This window comes from Marmota monax, unplaced genomic scaffold (genome assembly GCF_021218885.2).
Source record: "Marmota monax isolate L192 unplaced genomic scaffold, Marmota_monax_Labrador192_F-V1.1 WCK01_AAM20220418_F8-fsc00030, whole genome shotgun sequence".
NCBI classification, from domain to species: domain Eukaryota; kingdom Metazoa; phylum Chordata; class Mammalia; order Rodentia; family Sciuridae; genus Marmota; species Marmota monax.
This window is the reverse complement of record NW_026691988.1, coordinates 672,752-693,540: the sequence shown is the minus strand read 5'-3', so window position 1 is coordinate 693,540 and position 20,789 is coordinate 672,752. Positions and strand designations below refer to the sequence as shown.

Below are 20,789 nucleotides of genomic sequence, written 5' to 3'. Positions count from 1 at the left end.
ACTATAACTCTGTGGAAAGAACTGAACATAATACCTAATCATGTTTGATATTTTAAGACTTTGAATATGAAAATACATTTAGGGAATATGTTCACTTACTTACCTATTATTTCTAGGTTATGATTCATACTTCAAATTTTTATTATGTAAAATGACATACCAATTAAGTACATTGAAAAGTGGAGGGGGAATAAAGCAGACACATAAAGAGATACCTATTCACAGATAATCCATAAGGCATATTATGGTGGTTCTAGAAATATCTATAGGAAGTGCTCTTTCTTATAAAAATCAGATTATATAATTTGTCTTTGGACATCATTCACTGTAGATATGTAATGAAATATATAAGTCAGATTAATCTCTTTGTACATGCTAAATAAGCTCATGATATACAAAACATACTTTTTATGAATACTTTTAGTAATCTCTTTAGTGTCCGTAGACTAGAAATATGGTGAAATCATGAGGCCTTCTCGAGCATTCTTTTAAAAAAATATGTTATAGAGTACATGTGTTAAAAGTATACTATTGTTTGTACTAATAGGAACTTCGAATAATTCCCTTAGTCACTCTTAAAGACCTTCAAATTTCCTCTTCTATCATAAACCTAAATTAAGTAATGTGTATTCTAAACATAAATATGTAAAATTTTTGTCAAGATAATGGTTTGTGTTTTTCCATATAAATAGGCATTTTTCAGTTCTTCCAAGTTTTAGAAGTAAGCTATTTTGATTGTATTCCTATGGTATTCTCAATAGTAGAATATTTGTGGTTCATAACTCAAGTCTTATGGTAAAACTCAGGTTATTTGAAATAAGATCACAAAGGAAATTTTACATCTCACATATATTAGAACAGTATATTAAAATATCAGTTATATTCCTGAGAGGTATAGCATAGTTTCCATATGGGAAAAATAAAACTAGGATATACAATTTTTTAGGTTAAAAATGTTGGCCATGTTTTTTTTTTTTATTGTGTCTCTTATTAATATGAATAGTGGTTAAAGTAATCACAGGAAAAAGTGAATATATAAGCATGCAACTAATGTGGTGCAATAGTTTCACTCCTAAGTATTTACTCAAGAGAAATTGAGATATCCCCACAAAAATATTTGTACAAGGATATGCATAATAGTCTTAATCAGAATAACTAGTAATTATAAAAATGCCAATGTCTATTAATAATAAAGTTGACTAACCATTTGTGACTTATTCAAGAAATTGCATTCTGATTAGCAATAAAAAGAGAATGAACTGCTGACCCATTATAACAGCATGCATGAGGCTTGGCTACATGTTATCAGAAAGCAGACACAATAGAGTGTGGATGGAATGATTCCATTTGTATGAATTTTCAGAAAAGCATAACTAGAAATTTAAAGAATGTTTTCCTGTAGGAGATTACGATTAGGCTAAAATTCTGAAGGGAGAAAATTCTGGATTAATGTAAATGTCATATGTTTTGTTTGGGGAATTGGGTCTATGGATATGCATGCATATGTCAAAGGTTAAGATCTGCCCAATTTGCTGTATATACATTTTACCTAAAAAAAATTCATGAAGAGAGAAAAGTGAATATAGTTAAATATTCAACTTACTGATAGTACTAATCAAGCCATAGATGTCAATAGACCATAAAAATCCCCTGCATTTTGTCCATCTTGCCTATTTGAAGTGATTTAATTAGGTCAAGAGGTAATTTGTAATTGGAAGTGTCCACTGAAATATAGAAGAAAGCATGTTCTGATTTAAAAACCTCTTGTCACCTGAAGATGGGAGAGGTTTAGAAATGAGTTATACTGTAACTTTTAAAGTAGTATTCTTTCAAGAAGGTCCAGTATAGGTGGACACCTACATGGCAAATCAAATAGAACCCATTGCTGGAACATCTGTCAGACCATATGCTCTGGCTTCAGGTTCAGTGTAGAAACTAAAATGCTAATGACTCCATCCATCATCACAGAGCTTGGCAGACATGCGTCATTGAATTGGGCAAAGAAATGCAAACGTGGAGTTATTGAAAGTAGCAAATTGTGTGGGTAGATTTGGTGGCACTGTTTGTTTTGGTGAATTGAAATGAGGCTGTTTAATGTGTGACTGGTAATCCTATGCAGATTGCCATCAAAGCCGTGGCAATTGGGCCAATCTGTCAGGAGTAGCCTCAGGTGTTGGCGTAGTGCCTCCTCAGTGGGCCCGCCAAAATAGAAAAGTCAGCCACTGCTTTGCCCTTGGTGAGACTCATCACTGCTAATGTAGTGTAATACAGCTGGTTTCTCAGCCAAAGGAAATGTCATTCCTTATGGAGCCACAGATAATTTAAGCAATGGCTTGAGAGTAATAATTGGAGAGTGAAATTAGGAAAACAAGATGAAAATTGCTCTAACAAACAACCAGAGAGCCAACCTCTTGGAGTACCAACTGTTGCTAGCTAAGGTCAATAAAAATGGTTGATCTGAAGCTTACATCCATAATTTCATCTATCCAGAGAAATGTTATAGCTCTGTTCCTTATACTATATATGGATACTATAACATAATGGAAATTCTGAAGTATAATTTTATAAGACTTAGTTAATTTGAAAGTACAAAGTTTCACCTGATGAAATGTATGGCCACACTATTTCAAATGTCACATTGTTATTGCCTATAACACATTTTATGATGCTTCCACTCATCAGAGTGTCTATCTATACTTATATGTGAAGTACTCAGATGTTTGTAGCTTATTTAATCTCCATGACAGATTTTTATCTCCCTGGTACTATTCCTTTTAAAGAAAACATCTGAAAAATTTACACTTATTATAGTGAAGGAAGCTTCACTATAATAATATAAGAAATTCATCTATGTCTAGAAACTCCAAAATATAGTAGGCAATTCATCGAAAACTAATTTGAGAAGAATTTTTCAAAGTCTGCATGATTAAACATGTTAATATGTAATCAGCTCCACATTAGGTATCACGAGAAGAGAAAAAAAAAATAATGTAATATATTGCAAACTTTCCTATGGTCAAGGCTTTCCAAAATTCTCACATTGCCTGTCTAATTTGCTTTAAGGGTGACTGACAAACTTCTGCAATATTAGAATAATGAAGCAGTATATAATTACTAGGACAGGGAATAATCATGAAGGAGTGATGTCAGAATGACTAAAGTGACATTGCATGAATGCATTTTGAAATTTGTAGAAGACTAGATCAATTTCTTAAAATTTTAAAATGTAGGGAAGAGACAAGGGAGGTGTCAACTACAATAATGACTTGGGGTTTGAAGCTCTACATTCAGACACATAAGCTGATTTTAAGGAAGAAATTTGTAACTGTAGAGCTGCTCAAAGCAGGCATCAGTTTCTCCAGGAGGTAGTGAAATTACAATCAGCAGAAGTATCTAAGCATAATCTGGACAAGCACATGCTGGAGATTTGGAGGACAGTCAAGCCTGAAGCTGAATGCTTTACATGATCCTTTCAGCCTCAAGGGATGATTCTATAACTGAGTAGGGATTTATTGCTTAGAATCAAGGGCTATTCTATTTCAGAGATGAGTAGCAAGCCACATAGACTGCAGGAATTGGTGAAATCATTGGAGAAAACTTAATCTATACTGAAACACACATAGCATCTATGTAGGAAGAGACTAAGTGGGCCTCGTTATCATTGCAGAATTGGAAGACAAAAGGCACAGGCATGCACACAGGTGTGTGGAGTGGGATGGGAGTATAAGTGAAGAAGTGGAAGTCTCACAGTGAGAAATGAAAATTAAACAGTTTTGTGGGAGGCCTGGGACTAGACCTTGAGGGAGCCCCCTGGAAGAAGTGGCTACTGTTGGGCATACTGACATCAAGTAATGAAAGCCTCGGACTGGACAGTGTCAGTAGAATTAGAAAACCTGTGAATAGAAAAAGAGAGGGAAAAATTAAAGAAGACAAATGGTTTTAGATCTGTCTGGGACCACTTGACAGAATCTGAGATGATATGAGAGTAAAATAAAAAGACAGTTTACTGCATTTCCTCAGTTTATTTTTTTTTAAAGACAGTTAATCAGTTTATTTTTTCATTTACTTGGGGTGGAACTAATTTGCCTGTTAGAACTCTTGTTTATCTTTTCCCTCTGTCTACCTTCATAATTGCATATAAATGATCCTTAGGAGTGAAAAATGAGATATCCCAATTCCTTTTGGCTTCCTTAAATCTTAGTGAAAGTTTTCTAAGACAATTTGCAGCTTGTGGCCAAGTTAAGCCTCTGGGTAGTTTTGGTATCTCTGAGGGAAATTAATCTATCTAAAAATGCTTGTTGCCTTCAGTCTTGGCTTATTGATTACCTTGTGGTCACAGAATAGGAGTAAGAAGAATTCAAACCTTGCCTTTTTTGCTGTCTCAATTTCTTGTAACCTCTTCTAGACTTCAGTTGACAGACTAATACTCACATGCTATTTAATTCTAATTTTTTTCAGTTTATCTTCTAGTTGAGCAGTAGTGACTTTTCCCATGTACATCCTGGTCTGCAATTAATTTTGCTCCACTTAAGAGGCCGTGTTCTATTTAGTAGCTATTAGCTATCACTCTGGTCAGGCCCACTTTTCCTTGGGCCTTTGGATTATTCTAGCTCATGCTTTACATTTTTCCTTCATGGGTTTATAGAGAGCATTCTGCTCATAGCTTTTGAGATAAAAATCTCTAACCATGTATCATGGATTATAAGGTTTATCTTTTACTTTCTGGCATTTTGGATCTGTGTATGTGTATAATAATGAGCATGAGAACATTTAATCAGGAATATGTAAGAAACCTAAAAATCAAGGTCTTTTTTGTTAATGTTGTGTAGCTTTCTATGTAAAGGTGCTAAATGTTTTACAGAGACAGTGCATTCTTTTCCATTAATAATGTATAAACCCTGGGTGTAACATCTATAGATTACATAATTGATTATAAATGAATAATGTGTGGAATCCTCTTCACTTTCCTTATCTATCCCTAGAGCATGACTGTAGAAGCCTGGCAATCATAGAAGCCCAAAGACAACTTCTTATTAATATCTGTGGCTGACCAAGTTACTGCTCTCTGTGTACATGAAATGTGTGCTCACTGTTGGTAAAACTGCCCAGTGTGTTTTCTGGATGCATCCAGTTCGGTGCTTTTTAGGACCTTCTCAGTTAGCTCCTGTGATCTGCATTAGAGCATGGGGCTTTGACAATAAATAGATAGAATATTTATAAAACCATTTTATTGTACAATAAAATATAGATATTGAAAATCGCCCCAATATAAAGACTGTTATGGCTCAATGAATTTTAATAAGGTAAAGGCCGCACCAGTCAGGAAAGAAACTGCCTGCCATTCTTAAGGTTCCTCCCATGTATCTACATCCAGCCACTGAGCTCTTTCCCTGCACCTGCAAGTTACCTGAAAATGATTTTTTATATATGCATGCCTTGTTATTGAGTTTAGTCTTATCTATTCTTAAAAATGTATTTTAATTGTTTGTTTATCTGTCAGTTTGCCCTTCATCTCTTTCTGTTCCTCCCAGTTTGTCTGTTAAGGAACACAGGCCTTTTGATGTCTAGTTTCACATAGTCTGTATTTTCCTAGTTGCATACTAATGTCCTCTTCTGTTGATCAACATGTTCCCTTCTTCCTCTGAATTTTCTGCAAATTAGCAGCCAGAGCCAGGGTCAAATTTGATCCTTTGGCAACAGCATAGGTAGCACTTGGTGTATTTGTAGGAGGTATAAAATGTGTTGTCTTTCTTTATGTGATCTTGGCAGCTGCTGATGTTTAATACCAATTTTCTTTTCTGGAGGTTGAAAAGTGTGATACAGTATTATTTTTCTTTTTGTATCATTTCTTTTTTATTTGTTTAGTCTATATAGTTCTCCTTATCTACTATGAGGTCACCTATACAGTTCACTAAGGACAAAAAGATAAACAAGCCAATCTTTATTTACCAGTTTTCAATATGCATTGGTTCTCTATCAGTCTCCAAAAATGACTGATTTTTTTCTTTAAAATCATTATGAACTTGTGAATTTAAACATATTTAATGGACTTCAAGTCAATGTGATGTATTTAATATTAAATACAAATCTTAAAATTCAAGTTATCCCATTTTTGGCCAGTGGGGTTTTTCACCGTCGCTCCTGAGTACTTTAGACATTACTTTGGTAGTCTTTTGAGAGTTTTCTTGCTACCTGGTTTTTGAGTGTCCTTTTGTCCCTTCTAGATCTAAATCAGTCTTTTTTCATGGTGCCTTGGTTTGCTTTAGTGAGAAACTGTATTGCAAGACAGAAACTTTCAGTGAATACAGATCAGACGTATATACACATACACTAAAAGATAAAAATGCCTAAAGCATTCATATTGATATTTAAAATTCAAACTTACAGATTTTTCACTTAATTTTTTATATGTTTTATAACTTTTTTTCTGCTTTGATGTTCTTGGCTGTTAATAAGCTCAGGGAAGATAGGTTTAGAACATCTCATAATTACTCATTTGTTTTATCTCATATTATTTGGAATACTTAAAGCTCCATTGTAAAATACAGATATATATATATATATATATATATATATATATATATATATATATATATCATGTACTCTCTTCTTTAGCCCTTATTTATTCCTAGTTCTAAATTTAACAATATTTAATGTGTAGTATTATCCATATGTCATGTCTTCCCAGTAATATTTGCATTTCTGAAATTCATTTTCTTTGTTTTCCTTTTTAGTTTTAAAATTTTATTATTTTAAATTAAGACAAAAAACATAAACTTTGTATTCCTAACCATGTGTATAGTTCAGTAGTGTTAAGTATATTCACATTGTTGTGCCATTAATCTCCTAGCCTTTTTAACCTTTAAAATTAAGACTCTCGGGGCTGGGGATGTGGCTCAAGCAGTAGCGTGCTCGCCTGGCATGCATGCGGCCCAGGTTCGATCCTCAGCACCACATACAAGCAAAGATGTTGTGTCCGCCGAAAACTAAAAAATAAATATTAAAAACTCTCTCTCTGTCTCTCTTTAAAAAAAAAAAAAATTAAGACTCTCTCCTTTGAAGAAGCAGTCCATTTCTCCTTCCCCTCTTCCTTGGGAACTGCCATTATATGAATTTGACCTCTTTGGGTATTTCATGTAAGTGGAGTCAGACGTCACATGTCTTTTTATGGCTGGATTGTTTAATTTAGCATACTCTCTTTCAGAATCATCTGTGTTATAACCTATGACAGGATTTCCATCCTTGTTAAGTTTGAATAATATTTCATTGCGTGTATGTACCACATTTTATTTTTTATTTTGTATATTTTTATTTTTAATTGACCAAAAATAGTTGTACATATTTATGGGGAACCGTGTGATGTTTGATACATATCTACATTGTATGAAGTTAAAATAGGGGAAGCATATCTATCTTCTATAGATTTATCATTATTTTATGGTGAAAACATTCAAAATCCTGTCTTCTGGATTTTTTGAAATACACAATCCAATATTACTAGATATAGTCATCCTGTTGTGCAATGTAACACCAGACTAATGTCTCCTAACTGTAACTTATTATCTGTTGTTGACCAATATTTCTTACTCCTTGCCCTGTTCTGTCCCCAGCCTATGATAACTAACTACTCTTGTTCCCCTAACTTCTATGAGGCTATTTTTTTTAAGCAAATGTTTAATTCTGCACCTATTTATATTTTTCATTCATTTAGTTTTTTCATTCATTCTGTTAATGTCTTTTATGTTTATTGATTTTTGTATGACACACCATCTTATCATGCCTGGGATGAATCTCACTTGATCATGCTAACGAGTCTTCTGAGTGATGTTGTGTGGTATTTATCTTTCTGTTCTTGGCTTATTTCACTTAATGTGATATCTTCCAGTTTCATATATGTTGTCACAAATATAAGGATTTTCATCCTTTTAAATGACAGATGAGTAGTATTCCATTGTACATGCGTGCCATGCTTTCTTGACCTGTGTATCCATTGACTTGCACTTAAGTTTATTTCATTTCTTGGCTGATGCTATAATTCTGCAATAAACATGGGAGCACAGATGTCTCTTTGGCATATTAATTTCATTTTCTTTGACTATATGCCAGAAGGGGGATTGCTAGATTATAGGGTAGATTATTTTTAATTTTGGGGAGAGCTCCATAATAGCTGTATTAATTTATATTGCCATCAACAGTAGGTAAGGCTCCTTTTTTTTTCCTCTAATTTTTGGCCAGTGCTTACCTTTTGCTAATCCTAACTGGCGTGAGGTGATACCTTTTCTGGTTTTGATTTACATTTCTCTGATGATTAGTAATGATGAACAATTTTTCTTCTATCTATTGACCAATTGTATACCTTCATTTGGGGTACTATATGATTTTTAATTCCTTCTTTCCAATTTCATGCCCTTTATTTCTTTCTCTTGCCTGATTGCTCTGGCTGAAACTTTCAATGCTGTGGTAAATAAAAGGGGTTGCAAGTGGGCATCTTTGGCTTATTCCAGATCTTAAAGAAAAATTTCAAATTTCCTCCTTTGAGTACGATGTTGGCAGTTGTCTTGTTAATGTTGGGGTATGTTTTTTCTGTATTTAATTGCTGAGCTTTATCAAGAATGAATATTGAATTTTAGCAAATGCATAATTCTGCACCTATTTAGATGGCCAACAGTTTTTTTTTTTCCATTCATTCTGTTAAATGTCTTTCATGTTTATTGATTTTTGTATGACACACCATCTTATCATGCCTGGGATGAATCTCACTTCATTATGCTAATGAGTCTTCTTGATGTGCTGTTAGATTCCACTTGCTAATACTTTGTTGAGATATTTTTTTTTTCTCATTTACATTATTCAGGGCTATTGGTCTGTTGCTTTTATTTCTTGTCTTACACTTTCCTGGTTCTGATATCAGGGTAGTACTTATTTGAAGAATGAGTTTGGAAAAATTCCCTCCTCTTCAATTTGTTTGGAATTATATGAGAAGAATTGGTATTAGTTCTTCTTTAATTGTTTTGTTGAATTCAGCAGTGAAGCCATCTGGTCCTGGGCTTTTCTTTGAAAAGAGACTTTATTACTGATTCAATATCATTAATCATTTTTGGTCTGTTCACGTTTTCTATTTCTTCATGATTCAATTTTGGTAAGGTGAATGAGCCCAGGAATTGGCCCATTTATTCTAGATTATCAAATCTTTTGGCATAGTATTCATAATATTTAATGGTTCTTTGTAATTCCTTGGTGTCAGTTAACATGTCTTCTTTTTCACAATTGATCTAAGGGTTAATAATTTTGTTTATCTTTTTGTAAAACCAACTATATGTTTGTCTCTATTTGATCTATTTTTGCTACAATCTTTTTTTTTCTTTCCTTCTACTAATATTTGAGTTTGGTCTGCTCATGGTTTTGCTCTTCTTGTGAAGCATCTGGAGGTTGTTTACTTGAGATTTTATTTTGTTTTATTTTTTGACATACACTTTGATTGCTTCAAAATTTTATCTCCACCTTGTTTTGTGTGTGTGTGTGTGTGTGTGTCTGTGTACATGTGTGTGTGTGTGTGGCTTTTTTCCTGTATCCTGCAGATTTTTGTTTGTTGCATTTTGATTATCATTCATCTCAAAAAATTTTAGTGTCTTTCTCAATTTCCTCATTGATCCATTGATTGCTGGTTTATTTGAATTATAGTTGGATTTCAGTTTTTAAAAATTAGATGAGATTTGTTTTGTGGCCTCTCATCTTATCTAACCTAATAGTGTTCCATGTGCTGATAAAAATGCTGTATATACTGCAGCTGATGACTCCTGGTGGGAGTAGTATTGCTTCTGTTCTTAACAGGTTGAAAACTGGCTACCTGCACCTATGATACTTAGGGTGATTATGCATAATCACCCTAATCTTTCACATTGTCTTTCCTTACATTCATTTCTTTACATTCATTTCCTTACATTAATTCCTCATATTTTCTTTTGTTATTAAGGCTTGGTGACAGAGTCCAATTTTTTTCTTTTAGATCATAATTTTTTTTTCTAGACATGAAATTATTCTTTTCTACTCATGTAAAATTTCTAATTTTATCAGAATTTCTAATACTGTGTATCACTGTGGGTTACTATTCTTGGGTAAGTGTAATATTCTTTAATTATATAATAAATAAACTTTTTTAGTGTAGAAATTTTTTATGATAACTTTTATTACTCTTTGTGTTCCTTTGCTTCTGAAGACAGTCCGCTCATCTTGTGATTTTCTTTTCATAATATCATTATTGGTCACTTACTCTCAAATTGCTTTTATTCTCCATATTCTTAAACTCAAATTATCTTATTTCATATTCTGATTTGCTTAAGGAATCAACTGTTGAATTCAATCTACTCAATCATAATCATAATTTCTAAAATGAGTTTTTTCATTTCTATTGTTTTCTTTCATACTAACTTGCCTAATTTTATAGATTTTAGTTATTTTTAAAAAATATGGCAGGGCTGGGGGTATAACTCAGTGGTAGAACACTTGCTTAGCATATGCAAGGCCCTGGGTTCAGTCCCTAGCACTACCAAAAAAAAAGTTTCACAAAAATTACGGCCACTTACTTTCTGAGATTTACTCCTTTACCCCTCCGCCCCACAATCCTCACTTTTGTCTGGACATTCTTTCTCATTACTCTCTCCCATTATCTGTCTATTTCATGTACCACATTCAGAAAGACTGAAAACTGCCAACTTTCCAAATCCTCAAGACCTAATGATTAATTACATTGCTCTTCTTTTTCTACTCACCTTCCCTTTTACTGTGAATTGTATAGTTTTATAATTCTAAACTCATATGGTTGATTTTCCCCTTTTTTTGTAGTGCAATAAATTTGACCAAGAGTGTACCTGATGGTGGTAGTGTGCATCTCTTTTGCCATATCATATTACGGAGCAGCAGTCTTTTCTATATCTCTATCAAAATACGCAATGCTTTTAAGTCTAATAAGATTAAAGAATAAATTCCAGAAAATCCAGAACCAAATCAGAATGCTCAGCCATAAAAATGTGTTTCTCCAGAACAAGTTCTGGTACTGAAATTATCTCTTACAGTGATCAGTGTTCAAGCAAGTAAAGCAAATTTATTGTAAGAAATTGGTTTATATGATTGCAGGGGTTGGCTGGTAAAGTCCAAAATCTGTAGGGAATGTCCTTGGTGATAGCCGGCTGGAGCTCATGGCACAGATTGATGCTGCTGTTCATGCATGGAATTTTTTTTTTTTTTTTAATTTAGAGAAGCCTCAACCTCTGCTTTGAAACCTTTCTAGAATGTATATGCTATCACAGGCCACATTTAAGTATAATGCATTACTGGAAGATATGTAAATAAAGCAATGCATAACATAGTAGATTATAATTTCTCAGAACAATGCATTGATCATGTCTTAGCAGCAAATAATCAATTCATTGAACTGGACGATGATAAAAGGGAAAGAGTCAGCTTTGACTTAGTTTAGAGGAAATACTGCCAAATTTAGAGTCATCAGTCCTGGTTTTGATATTTTGTTCTGCTATTTACAGGCTGTATATCTCACTTGTAATCATTATGAACCCAGATAGTTTCTTCTTTAAATGAACATTTACTATGACATGATGTATATATGAGAGAGAAGGACCAAACTAGAATAATAGCTGACATAATTTCAGGTACAAGGATGTGCTTATCTAAGTGATTATTGAAGATAATCATAATATCATGACTATAATAAATTTTATAATTATTTTATTTGAAGAAATCCTCTAAGTCTTAAATGGAGTTTAAGAGATATTTCTAGGAAATATTCTAAGATAATAACTTATAAAAGTTGAAGGATTTACATGATTCTTTTCACTAAAATTTTCAGTGAATTTAGTTCATTTTCATAAAGTATTTAAGTACCTTCTAAATAATGATAATTCGAAAATATGTGTAAGTGAAACCTGAAATCCTACCTTCCAAGATTTCTGTATACAAGTGACAAAAAGAAACATAGACAATAACATTAAAAATTCAAGATACCAAGGACCATTAATCGTTTCTATCATAATTTTGGTGGGTATCTTGAGCGAATATCAATGACACGGCCATCAGGGCAAGAAAGGGAAGAGTATATACAACCTGATGGAAATAGGACATGGAAGCAGAGAAGACAGAGCCACACCAAAACTGAAGTCACTGTGGAAATCAAATAGAAATGTCTAAGAGATGCTAATTTCTGAGGACAACAATTTTTTTTTATAAGAGCAAATGAAAAAATTCATCCAAATTCAGTAATAAAGAAATAGCACAACTCCAATGTTAGCCATTAGTTTGCAAGAGAGTTAAAAGAAACAATTTTGAGTCTAGTGAAATTGCTGGTTATAAAGCACAGGGACAGAAAGTGAGGTCTCACTAATAGTATAGAGGACTGAACGTTTGGAGCAAAGAAATAACATGGGCAATTGTGATTCGGAAGGAATGTGGCAGCATAAGAACCTGGATGTTATAAGGTAGTGCTGTAAGCTATGTTGGGGTGAATTTGAAAACCACTGAGAATTTCCACAGGACTGTGGTGGGAAGGTAATTGGGTCTGTGAGCATTCACCGTGATGGGTATGATAATTGGGCTTGCTGAGAATTCTAGAAGTTGAGAGGTAGTTGGGGGAGAGTATGGAAGAGGACTCTGCAAGTTAGAAACTGGGATAATGGTAGTTCTCTCTGATTGAGGGTTACGGACTCAAAGAAAAGGTGCTCACCACTGTGATTAGTATTGTGAAAGGAACGTCGATTAAGGTAAAAAGATGGAGTACTAGTTGGGCTTAGTAGCTTACCCTGTAACCCCAGTTACTTAGGAGCCTGAGGAAGAAGGATTGCAAATTTGAGACCAGCCTCAGCAAGAGTAGAAGGGACTTAAAAAGGCACAGTGTTTAAAGGCTTAGGTAGGTTTGTACATCTGCAGAGGAACCCAGTGGCAGAACAGGCAGCAGGAGTTGGCTTGGCTGGCAGAAATGAAAAAAAAAAAAAAAAAAACATAATAATAAGCAACAGAACTAAAGGTAATAGAGGGCGAGGGCACAGCTAGAGGGACACATGAGGAAGACTAGACCAGGGTGTGTAGAAGAGGCCAGAATGCCACATTGTGGTCTACCTTCCTATTAGAAAGATTGTACGGAGATGATGAGCTATGGAAGAAAAGTACAGTCTGAGATTTGCATGTGTAATGATTTTTTTTAACGTGGTTTGTGAGGAAAGAGAATTTAGGCTGATTTATGGATTTGTATTTCATGGCTTTTGAACATAAGCTGCTTTTTCTTATTATTCAGGGGGATGAGTAGGAGTTATTGTTAAAAAATTCATGGAATGGGTAGGTAAAGAGAAGAATCAAGAAAACACTCAGTGTATAAAAAGCAGGTACAATCACAAGTGGGACTTTGTTTCCTTAGGTATATATGTATGTGTATGCATACAAATTTACACATACAGAAATATAGAAGTTATACATTTTATCACAGTTGAAAATATATAATGTATAATATGCACATGTATAATATCAGATATGGAAAAATATTATATGTAGAGTGCATTTTAGGATTTAGAAAATTATTACCGGACCCTGGTTTTGATTCCCAACACTGCAAATAAACAAAACAAGAACAAGAAAATCGTTAAAGCAGTACACTGCCATCTTTATAACATACAAAAATATCAAAGAAAACATTTTTAAAATGGTTATTAATGTACCCCCACCCTAATTTAATAGGCCTGCACATCTTGTATATGTGTCTTATACTCTTTTTCAAGGAATATTTTGAGATTCATACACACATTTATAATAGTACTACTCAGTGAGATGTTGGAGCCAGTGAGCACCAGAGAATTGTTAATTTTCAGAAATATTGAGAGACAAATGACATCACATTGAGAGATTGAATTTTGCCATGTGGGAATATTTGCACCCCAGAAACTAGCAAATGCTACAAATCATAACTTTATATTTTTGTTTGAAGAATTAGATGTTCCATATTTTACCAGCACATAATTGGTCCTAGTTTGCTTAGTTTAACTGCTACTTTTTTGGATGAGTAAAACACATAAATATTTAGATCTTTCCCACATTGAACTCTTAAAAATGGTGCTGAGTTCAACATTCCTGTATATATCTCCTTGGTCACATTCAGAAGAATGATTTAAATGCAGAAATCTGGAAGTGGAATTGTGAGTGCTGAAATTTTTACATTTTCAACTTTTCTGAATAACAAATCATTTTCTAAAATCATTCCAAGAGTTTAAGCTGTGACCTGTAATTTATTGGTTTTTGTTTCCCATAGCTAGTCCTCTGAAATGATATTTCAAGTGTTATAAAAGGGTATAAGGGATATTTAGCATTTCCCGGACAGGAAATAAGGTTGAAAGTCATGACACATTTCTTTTGAAGAAAAATTATGTCTTTTTGTTTCATTTCGTCTGTCTTTGACATATAGAACGTTTAAAATTCAGATTTATGATCTCCTTACATGGGTATTAGACATACACATTTTCTCTTTTTATAGCCTGTCCATTTTTTGATTGGGTTGTTTATCTTTTTTCTTATTGAACTATAGAAGATCTTTACATAGTCTGGCTGTTTATCTTTTGATGGTTATTTCTTTGACAAATATCTCATCACAATTCATGGCTTGCTTTTTTTCCCCACTCTATTTATAATGTCTTTCAACATATAGAAGTTATAAATTTTATTATACTTGAAAATTGCAATCATTCCCTATATAGTTTATGCTTACTTGTCTTGTGTTAGGTATCCTGATATCATAAATATGTTTTCCAAGTTTTCATTTTGAAAGTTGACAGGCATGCTTTTAACATTTAGGCTCTTTTGATTACTTCTGGAAAATGTATAAATTGGCTGTCATTAATGCCAAAGAGATAGGAGTTTGCAAAGAATAGAGATTTTGTGTTGACTCTAAATTATTCATCAGTCATAATTGTCATTCTGTGGTAAATACACGTTTCCTGTTTGGAATGAAGAGATGCATCCTGATCTCCTATTGAAACAAAGAGAACAGCACATGCAGTGTATTCTAGAGGTTAAAAGAAGGTGGTACATACTCTTTGGGAGGATGGGGATAGTGAGTGACTTTTACTGGAGTCATTAACTCTTGTTAATTCATAAATGATAGTTACTAACATCATGTCATGCTTAAACCCTTTAAAGAATACCAGTATTTATATCCATTTCCCGATTGAATGACAATGGTAAAAATTTATGGATCCACATAGACATTTTCCTTCTAATTCAGCAGCAAGAATAATTTATCATAGATACTGCTTGCCAAGATGCTTTGGATTTATAGAAAGGTGAAGAACCTGTTTCTAAAGATTGGTTTTTGTTTGCAGAGACGAAATGGAGAAGATATACCTGTAGCCCAGACTAAGAACATCAATCACAGAAGATTTGCTGCTTCCTTTAGATTGCAAGAAGTGACAAAAACTGATCAGGATTTGTATCGCTGTGTGACTCAGTCAGAACGAGGTTCTGGTGTGTCCAATTTTGCTCAACTTATTGTGAGAGGTAAAATTGTTTTCACTTCATGAAATTTCATGTCTTTATTAGAAAAAAAAGCAACTCTATACACATTTTGATTCATTTTAAACCACAGTGATTTTCATGGCAAGTCACTATAAAAATCATGTCATTATAAAAGTTCAGATAATATATTAAGTTAAAATTAAGATGCTATTTGCAATGTTTGTCATGAAGTCTGCAAGTGTTTCTCATCAAAAGGGATTTGCTTTATAATGCTTTAATAGGACAAAACATTTTAAATATCTCACTCTGTATTACTGTCATAAGTTCACATGTTAACATTAGATCCATTTTTTTTTCTTGCTTAAATCCTTTCTGCTGATATTACTGCAATAAATTGTTGTTTTTTGATACCCTGTGGCAGTGAGGTCAAGGTCAAAGGTTCTATTCTGATTTAGACCTGTGTAGTTTACTGGTTTAAAACCCCAGTATTAAATATTTACTAATTATGGTCTCCTACTCAATCTTAAAAAATTAGAACTTATTACAGGAATGTGAAGGATTGGATATATCAGTATGTATCTGTAATGAATCCTACAAAATAATGCAAATATATAAAACATTACATTTAATCAAAATTTACTAAGTCCCTATTATTTCCCAGGCATTGTTCTACCCCAGAGGATATACTTGTAAATGAAAACAAAGTTCTACATTGGATTAACATTTTGTTACTTTTAGCTACTCTTTATACAAAGATATTGAAAATGCCCTGTCAGATCATGGCAAGTGTTATGAAGGAAAAGACACAAAGTGATGGAGATTGATATTTTAGCTACAATGATTAGAAAATGTCCTTGAGAAGGTGACAACTGAGCTGAAACCTTAAAAAAAAAAAAAAAAAAAAAGAAGAAGATGAAGAAGACTTCATCTATATAAAAAATTTAGAGGAAAAGTAGCTTTGTTGAATAGAGTATCAAACATCAGTCAGTATTGACACAAATGAAAATAATGATGCATTTCCTAAGTCTCTCCGTGGAAAATTTTAAGAAATTATAATAAAACCATCTGAACTGGACTGAGATTTTTGTGAAGAATCTGGGAAGGCATTTGTGAATGAGTCATCTGTAAGGTAGGATCTGAAGGCTGAGAGAAAGTTGCCCAGGTGAGGGGTATGGATATTGGGGCAGTGGTAAGACCCAGAAGCACCAAGGCCTAAATAGCCCAGCATATGACAAGGTACAAGGGCTGGAATGAAATATATGCTACATATCCATATTCAAGTTACTCTATTTTATAATACTTGACATAAAATGTCTTTTACATGCATTATTTCACGATTTACTTGATTTTAATATTTAACCTTTAGCAATTATAGAAAGAAGGAAATTGAAATTCAGGTTATTTGAGAGTTTGCCCAGAGCCACAAAAATCTAATAATCGATGCAGCCAGAATATACATCCATGTTTCTTATCTTCGAATGGCAAGCTCTTTTTTTTTCCAATTCAGTGTTCTCTCATATTAACATTATTAAATAATCCTCTTAGCCTCTTTATATACCTCTGTTTTGGGAACCATGAGAGCTCATTTTTTTAAAAAAAAAATGTTTATAGGCTGAAAATTCTCTGATATCTCCATAGTCAGGTCATATCACCTGCACAAGTTCATAGAATTACAGCCTCATTTATTAAAGGACAACAAAATACGATAATACTTGAATCTAAGGTTCAAACAGAGAAACCATTTATCTTGTGTTCATATATGAGTATATATTCACCTTTGTGGAATTTTGTTCCAGCTTCTCTAACTGAACCTGAATTTAACAGCTGAAGGTGTCCTTCAGGGTGATTATTGTGCTGTGGCTACAGAGATGAGGGTGTGTCACTGGATCACCATACTCCCCTTATCCCTAAAGTGTTATATGAGCTCGCCCAGCATGCAGCCATGAAGGAAATGCTGTCTTGACAGTGCATTTTGAGTGTTTTTGGATACTTTAGCGTAATACCGGTAGTTACATATGCTAGATTGTATTGTATTACATTATGTATAGTTAATATATAAGCTTTTTTTAGGAATTAGAAGAGAGTATTGATGTTTTTATTCAAATTTCCTCCTTATATGTCCAAATCATTCTTTTGTGTGAACATTTTTGCCTTTTATATTTTAAAAGGGAATGATTTTGTCATTATTAGAACTCTCTAGTTTATCTTTATTTGGGGGAGGCAGTATGGATTGTCAAAGCCAGGGCTTCAAGGTGTTAAGCAAGTGCTCTACCAAACAGGTATCTCTCCAACATTCCTTGCTTATCTTAATTAGCAGGTAAGTTTTATCATTTTATCGAATGATAAATCACTTTACCTAGAAACAACAAAATATTTCAAAAAAAATTTTAAAGGGTGATTCTTAAATGTCATTAAGAATTTTGTCCTTTTCTTCCTCTTTTTTTTAAAGAAAGTTCTTCTACTTACTATATATTTCAATTTAGAATTAATGTTAGAAAGGTTGGGTTAAAATATAATGGGTCTTTGGATGTGTTATTCACAGTCTGCCTACATTGTGGAAATATATTTTGGTAGTTTTGACAGTTTTATTTATTTTTTTCAACAGAGTTTAAGGTCTATATCTAATATTTACAGGTGATACTTTGCTTTCTCTTTCATTTGAAATCCAATGTAGAGGAGGAATAAGCTTTCTTGTTTGTCCAGATAACCACCAAATAAATATTGCTAACCAAAAACATACCCTTGGGGGTTAGCTGTCCTGGTGTTGAAACAGTGCTGAGAATTAACTATGATGACAGGTCCTATCGCTCATTGGCACTTTTAAAGCTGACATCCTGTTACATGGATACAAAAGATGGTAATTTTAAAGGAAATTTTTGGGGCAGTGATATGAATACTCTTTAATAAGAGCTGGCATAGTATTGCCCGTTGTCAAAGATGACCCATGGGTAAGAGTTTATTAGTGCATTTTCTCTTAAACTGAAAGTGACAGGGTGTGCTTAAGGCTTTTTTTGTTGCTGTTTGTTATAAATGAAAATTTCCCTGCAAAATTCTCATGCTGAAGAGTATCGATCTCTGTGTTCCCATAGCCACAGGAAGAACAAGAAAACACGGTGAGACAGAATTTACTTTGTCATGCCTTAACGTTGCTTCCAAATCGTTCTGAGTAATGATAAAGTCTGCAGCTTGTGGGAGCCAATTTTTATTGACAAAGTTTTTATAGAGATGAGGTGAAGAACACACATTTTTGCTCAATGATTTCTCAAAATTGAAGCACAGAGGATGTGAAATATATCTGGGGAGGCGGGGGAGGTTACCAGCTTCAACTGAAAACACCAAGTTTGTCGTCTAATTATTTTCCTGATAGTTTTGCTCAATGTCTACCTGATTTATGATCTTTCTCTACCTGTTTATATCAAAGACCCACTTACATCACTAACCAACTGACCTACAATAAACTTCTATAAAGTTCTCTGCTAGAATAATTTCTATTCTGAATTGTTTGCTATATTGTTACATCAACCATTTTTACCTGTAAAAGTATAACCATTATCTGTAAAGAACATTTTTGGTTCTTTAATTTGAAAAGTACAGCTTTTTGTGTATCATTGTTAATGGTTGATTATTACATTTTACTCTTCACTATTAGCCATTATCAAATGCTCTGGACACAAAAGTATTCAGAAGTGAACTTATCTATCTCTAATTATGACAGTGACCTCTAGCTGCAAATTGGATTGGATATAAATCTGTCTACCCAATATTACTCAAAATAGATACCAAATTTACTTAGAGTTGTTTAAAATTGTAAGAAATTGAGTGATGTTGATACTGCCCTTTGTAAGACAATATAAGCATGCTGAAAAACAAGAGTGTTTATTGACTTTTGTGATTAGGACGTTCAGACGTGATTTCAGGGTTGTTAGATTCAATCTTTCAGGATCTGTGTCTTTGAAGTTCTTCACATTGTAGTCAGTTATTCTGGATTCCATCCTAAGCTAAGCCTATCCCATAGTCATAGCACAGAAATACGGTTTCATGCTTTCTTGGGCTCATGCAGTTGGGGATAAAGAGGACTCTACATAACTATCCAGATAAAGGAAGGAAGAGGAGAAAAGGGAGGGAGGGAGTGAAGGAGGGAGAGATGGAGAAAGGAAAGAAGGAAATTTGTTGGAGAGAGAACTAGAATGTTCAGTAGAGTACTTTTGTACACAGGTGTCCAGAGTATTGGTATTGAGAGGTAGTTATTCATTTTATTTGGTGAAATAGTAACTGAACAAATGTTTCAAGAGAAGGAACAGCTCAATCTCAATAGACATACAGACTAGAATATGGTGACATTGGAGAAGGGTGTTATTCTGTGTTAAGCAACAGTATTGGTCATTAGGTTATAAGTGGGGTTGTTTGGTGAATGGGGCCTATCAATGAAATCACTTACTTGGTATGAATTAACCAGTACACTAGTAAAAAAAAAAAAAAAAAAAAAAAAAAAAAAAAAAGAGAAGTCCAAACTGCCACAAGAGTTCATGTGAATTTTTAAGACAGCTTTTGGTCTGATATTTTTGGGTTTTATTTTATCAGCACCTGACTATCTAGTTCACCCGTTTTTTTTTTTTTTTTTTAACTTCAGCGCCTAGTTCAATCTTTATATCAAGATAATCAATACTTTTCTCAAAATTAACAAATACAATTGTATAGTTGAAGGCAGAGTGATTATGCTGACCCTGGAAGATGAAGGGCACAGTCAATGAACCATATATCCTCCCCCAACCTATAGAGGGAGCCAAGTTTGCTGGTGCCAGATAGTTTTTAGTGTCTGACCCAGTCTCTTTCCTTTCTCAAATGAAGTAGTAAGAGTGATTGTAAGTTGAGCATGAAATACTTTTCCCTTAAAAAATGATATTGATTTGACCAGTATTCTAGTCTAGTATTCTAGTCTTTCTGTACCTAGCAGTTAAAAGTCAAGTCTGAGTATTTCATTTTTATATAAGCAACCAAGACTTTTGGAAAGTGGAAAATATGACATACTTAACTAACACTTTCGCTAGCTGATGTCTAAAGTCCATGGGATTTCTAGCTTTGGACCTTCAGCATTCTGTTTAATGCAGTTTAGTATTGATTTTTAACTAGTTTTCATAGTAGAGCTGTCAGACTGAGGAATTCATATAAAGATCTTCTTTTCTTAATGGTGACTTGAAGATGGCATATATATATATATATATATATATATATATATATATATATATATATTAATTGTAAAAACTAGTCAACTGGACAGGAGGTTC

General features: G+C 33.4%; 1 protein-coding gene across 13 annotated transcripts in view; it reads left to right on the top strand.

The window, feature by feature from the left end:
• Ptprk (protein tyrosine phosphatase receptor type K) overlaps positions 1–20,789 on the top strand; it is a 560,796-nt gene that overhangs the window by 278,803 nt on the left and 261,204 nt on the right. For all 13 annotated transcript variants that reach the window (XM_058581031.1, XM_058581026.1, XM_058581030.1 and 10 more), the window contains one exon: positions 15,372–15,546. In XM_058581031.1, coding sequence (XP_058437014.1) covers positions 15,372–15,546 — 175 coding nt within the window. The remainder of the gene's footprint in view (positions 1–15,371; positions 15,547–20,789) is intronic.